The sequence below is a fragment of the Pteropus vampyrus genome, unplaced genomic scaffold, assembly GCF_000151845.1.
Source record: "Pteropus vampyrus isolate Shadow unplaced genomic scaffold, Pvam_2.0 Scaffold238, whole genome shotgun sequence".
NCBI lineage: Eukaryota > Metazoa > Chordata > Mammalia > Chiroptera > Pteropodidae > Pteropus > Pteropus vampyrus.
Genome location: NW_011889019.1, coordinates 633,178 through 638,042, shown reverse-complemented (window position 1 = coordinate 638,042; position 4,865 = coordinate 633,178). Strand labels below are relative to the sequence as shown.

At 34.3% G+C, this 4,865-nt stretch overlaps 1 protein-coding gene across 1 annotated transcript in view; it reads right to left on the bottom strand.

Annotated features, from left to right (window-relative positions):
• CC2D2B (coiled-coil and C2 domain containing 2B) overlaps window positions 1–4,865 on the bottom strand; it is a 96,568-nt gene that overhangs the window by 60,043 nt on the left and 31,660 nt on the right. The window contains exons 13-15 of the mRNA XM_023519839.1: window positions 3,138–3,246; window positions 2,821–2,939; window positions 363–540 (exon numbers count right to left, since the gene is read on the bottom strand). Of these exons, the coding sequence (XP_023375607.1) occupies window positions 363–540; window positions 2,821–2,939; window positions 3,138–3,246 (406 nt within the window). The remainder of the gene's footprint in view (window positions 1–362; window positions 541–2,820; window positions 2,940–3,137; window positions 3,247–4,865) is intronic.

Genomic DNA, 4,865 nt, shown 5'->3' with positions numbered 1-4,865 from the left:
GGAGAAATCATTCAATACTTACAAGAGCTAAACTACTGATTATAGCTTAAACAACCCTCTTCCACCTCACCAGAAAATGAATAGTAATACTGCACAGCCAGAGCTGGCAGGAATTCTGGCAGGAGAGAAGTATTTAGAAAAACCATAAATCAAATAATTTTGTATTTATAGCATAAAAGACTATTGATGAATTATAAATAATCAAAAATATATTATTTATAAATATCTTGTCTACCTATATAGATCAGTTATTTCTTAATATAAAAGAAGTAATTTATCATATATAACAATAGCTAACAAGAAATTTAAAATTATGTATGGCATAAAAAATAAGACACAAAAGTAAATGAATAATGGCATACCTCCAAGCAAATTGTTTCAGGCCAATATATTAACCGAATATTGAAAATTTGCTGAAACATGACTTTAAAATCAAACTGCAGTGGAGATACTGAAGTGCAAGAAACCTGTTTATCGTTGTATAATATTTTAATAAAATATTTGCGCTTCTGAATTTTGGCTCTCCTCTTTTGTTCATGCCTAAAAATTAAATAAACCTTTAAAGGACCCTTGAAAAGCAAAATGGATATAAAATGTTCATGTTAAAATGTACCTTAACAAGTTAAAATATGATCACTTTAGAGGACAAATGGTATCTTTAACCTCAATAACACTTGCCAATATGTGGGTGAAAGCCCTTCCTACCCAAATGCTTTCAAAGAAAGGTATTTACTCAAAAACAAAAAAAAAAGAACTAAAAACAAGATTCTGTAAATCATTTGGCTATTATTTTACTAAATTATAGCTTACAGAGATTACAGCACTTACCCATCATAAGATGTCTTATGAAAGGAGAAAACTGAGGGACTTAGAAATGCGGGTGGGGATCTTAGATCAAGAATTCAAAAATATTTTCTAACTTTTAAAAGAAAGACACACACACACACACACACACACACACATCATGTTTTCAATAACCTCAGGAGGTAAGTCGATAGACTTGCTGCGTCCTATTAAAGGTCTTTGTAAATCCCTTTAGGCTTTAGGTTGTATACACTCTTTCTCCAAGGCATTTTTTCACGAAACCCAAAGATTAGAAAGGCAAGGCAGAGAGGTTATTCCCTGAGGCTTCTATAAAAACACTTGTTGGGAAAATCAATTGATCCCTTGAGTGATATGAAATGCCTAAAAAGAGTCTTCCATCCATCCATTCGTTTATTCAACCAACACTTACCGAATATCATTTTAGCTGCAAGGGAACTGACCTAATGATGTTTAAGACTTGATCTACTTTTTCAGCAGGGAGAAGCCAGGTGGAAGATAAGCTGTGGTTGAAACATAAAATCCTTTTCTGTTCTCCACCCTAATCATCCTGTAGGCTTATGATCCCTTGCTCTCATATAAGCCACCTTCTCAGAGGGTTCAGAGACAAAAGATTACTTATTTTTCCTACCTCTCTGTTGGCTTCTTCTAACCATCTTCCCAATTACCTTTAGAGAAATGTCTTAGTAATATTTGCCCTTCACATTACCCTCTGAAATTAGTTTTAACAATGAGTTCATGAACTGATGATAAAAATCTGTTAATTTAGGATTATAGTTATCTTCAGGAAATTTTTTTCCTTCACCTGTAAAATCTTTTTATTCTTTAATCCCTGTATTCCTTTCATCTCTATCTTCAACATCAGTATATTATTCTTTCTAGAGAGTCAATTCTTATTAAACTGGACAGTTTAAATGGATGATGACAGCTATAGCTTCAAAAGATATAAAGTATATTTCCTTTTGCCTTGACTTCCACTAGGTTTTAATCTAGGCTTTCTAGCACAAATATCTTCACCCTTCTCTTTCTCCTCTTTACTTCTAACATCCATTTTATGGCTCCTGCTCTCTTATTCTCATTTAGGTGGCTCTTTTGTATGAGTGTCTTACATAATAAATTATCTCAGGCCCCTTTTGGAAGTAGGTGTAGGACAAATAAAGCATCGCCTCACTGCTGCACTTCTCTGGTCAGAAAGAGGGTAGAGATAATTGTGCCTTTGTGTCTGCTAGTCTTCATGTTCATTTTTAAATGTAACTATCCATTCATTCGTTTAATGTAAATGAATATTTATTGGGCACCTACTATCTTCCAACACTGTGCTAAATGATGCACGTTCACAATATTCAAAGGTGAAGTGGTATAGAGAGTCCCACAGGACAGAGACGTTGAAAAGTTAGACCTAGTTCAGCGCTTTAAGTTGACATACCCTCTTTAAGGGAGATGAGATCCATATGCCTAAAAATGAGAGAAATGGGGATCTGTATGATACTAGGAGTAGAAAGAAAAATACTATAGTCCGAGGAAGAAGTCACGGTGGGAAGGAAAGAAGTTTGTGTCAAAGTAGAAAATTGCCCAAAGCGGGCTCCCAATATAGGATACAGTATTTTATGAAAGCAAGGGGGTCCATTAACAAACAAGAGAGACCATATAACTTTATTTTTTATAGTGGCTTTATATCCCACCTTTATATGTGAACTAAAATTACTAGCATAGCCAAACAAAAAACAATCGTCAAACCAAATCAGTTTATGTACTGCCTCTTTGATGAATTAGAGATGTGATCCTGGGTAACTTAATCTTCCATAAGTATAAACTTTCCCATCTTTAAGATGAGGAAAATACTATAAAGTTATGGTAGCAATTAAATGTGCAAATGCATTTAAAAAACTTAGCAAAGTGTTTGGCATACGGTACTCGCTCAAGAAATCTAACATTATTACTAAAAACAATACAAGTAATAGACTATATATAAGAGAAATAATTCTGTAAAATGCTTACAGAGAACACTTGGATAAGTTTGTTAATTCTGCGTTGAAAGAAAGTTGTGGCATCAAAGTAATTGGTTTTATTTTTTCAATATCTGTTTCTTCAAGTTCTGAAGCTAAATATGAGAGGCTCTAGAAACCAAAAAAATAAATATATAATTTACCATGTAAGTTCATTGCTTAGGACAATTATTCTTAAAACTAAACATTTATTTCTTATATATCTGTCATTCTGTTAGGTAGTTGTTACGAATACCAAGATTTCCTATTCCACCTAACAATTTAATACTACAACTAGTTGAGTTGAATATTATATTACGACATAAATACCTCCTGTTTTTCCCCAGTCTTATATACTTTTCCTTCAGTTTTCTTTTCAGTCTCAGACATTTCTGACAGTTCTTCTCGTTTTTGTTCATCGCATTTATTCATTTTTATCCTAATTAATAATAAATAGAATTACTTACAGCAAAAATAATGGAAGTATTGGAAAGTTGTAATTCTGGTGATGGTTGCACAACTCTCTATATAAAACAACTGTACGCATTAAATGGGTGAACTATAAGGTATGTGAATTATAGCTTTTCTTATAGTGTTTTTAAATATATGCTTTTCGCCTTCTGAAATAAAATATATTGACTAGTGTGAATATTATCTGTATGGACTTGAGGCCAGACTACCTGTGTTGAAAACTCAGACCCATTACTGGCACTGAATTTGGGCAAGTTACTTAAGTATTATATGCCTTACTTTTCTCATCTGAAAATTGTGTTGTTATGAGGATTATATGCACTAATTCATGTAAAATACTTAGTCTGGTGCTTGAAGTATGACAAACATTCAATAAAAAATGTTTTTCTTTGATTCAGGGTAATCAATATGAACATCGATTAACTTATTGTTCTTTAACACAATGGCTCTCAAACTTTGTCACATGTTAAAATCACAAATTGACATCCAGACCAGACCTGGTATCAACTAAATCGGAATAGTGATTTTTAAAACTCACCCAGGTTATTTCAGTGTATACTAAGAGAATAGGTACTTTACAACCTAGAATCCCTTTTGGGGGGGATTACTGAAGCAATGATCTTGGGTCCACAGCTTCCTCCTTGGTATTCAGCAGCTCTGGGAAATGCTGAAGGTCCTAATGTTATACTAAATGTTATAGATTTTCCTGCTTGTATAGCTTATATTTTATCTTTTTAAAAATCTAACAGTTATCTACTTCCAGGTAGGTGCCTAACAGAGAACACAGATGAAGACAATATACAGGAATCTGGGTACTCTGTGCTATTTACCAGTGCTGTGGTTTGGGTTCAGTAGCCAAAAAAACACCAAGGTCTGTAGCTACTTGCCTAGCCAGTTTCTTTGAGTTTAATGCTGTGCTGCTAATTTTTTACAAGAAGAGTTTATTGCCTGAACGAAAAGAAAGGGCCATATCTTTAACTTCTTGCTATATTATTCTGCCACCATCACCTCATAAAACTTGCTCTAGCTGAGATCAATAACCTCCATGTGGGGAAATCCAACGAACATGTTTAGTCTTGGACTTAACTGATATTTCTGAAGCATTAAGCATTGTTAACCATTCCTTCCCACCTAAAATACTCCCTTTACTTTGCCTCTGGGGCAAAACACTCTAACTGGTGCTTCTCTGTCCCTCCTCTGGTTTCTCCTCCTTTACCAAGCCATTCAAAGTAGTTTCTCAAACCATTCACCCAGCTGCTAATTCAATTATTTTATTTAGGGATACCTCAAAGGCTTATCCAATTCAATATACTCAAAACCAAATATATGAAGAAAAGATAACCTGAGATCAGGTCTAGGTCCCAGGCCTTCTTGTCATAAGTACTGCCTTTCCTGTAGGCCTGGCTACAAGCTTATTCAATTAGGCTTCCAAGGACCATGTTTGTTGTGAGGTCACTAGTGGTAAACTTGGCCAGAAAATAAGAGTTCTCAGGAACATTTTCAAACACACACCTTTCCTAGTAGATCACAATGACATTTTAATTGCTTGAACTAAATGCCCCAATTTAGGGTAGCTGGGGCTAGCCC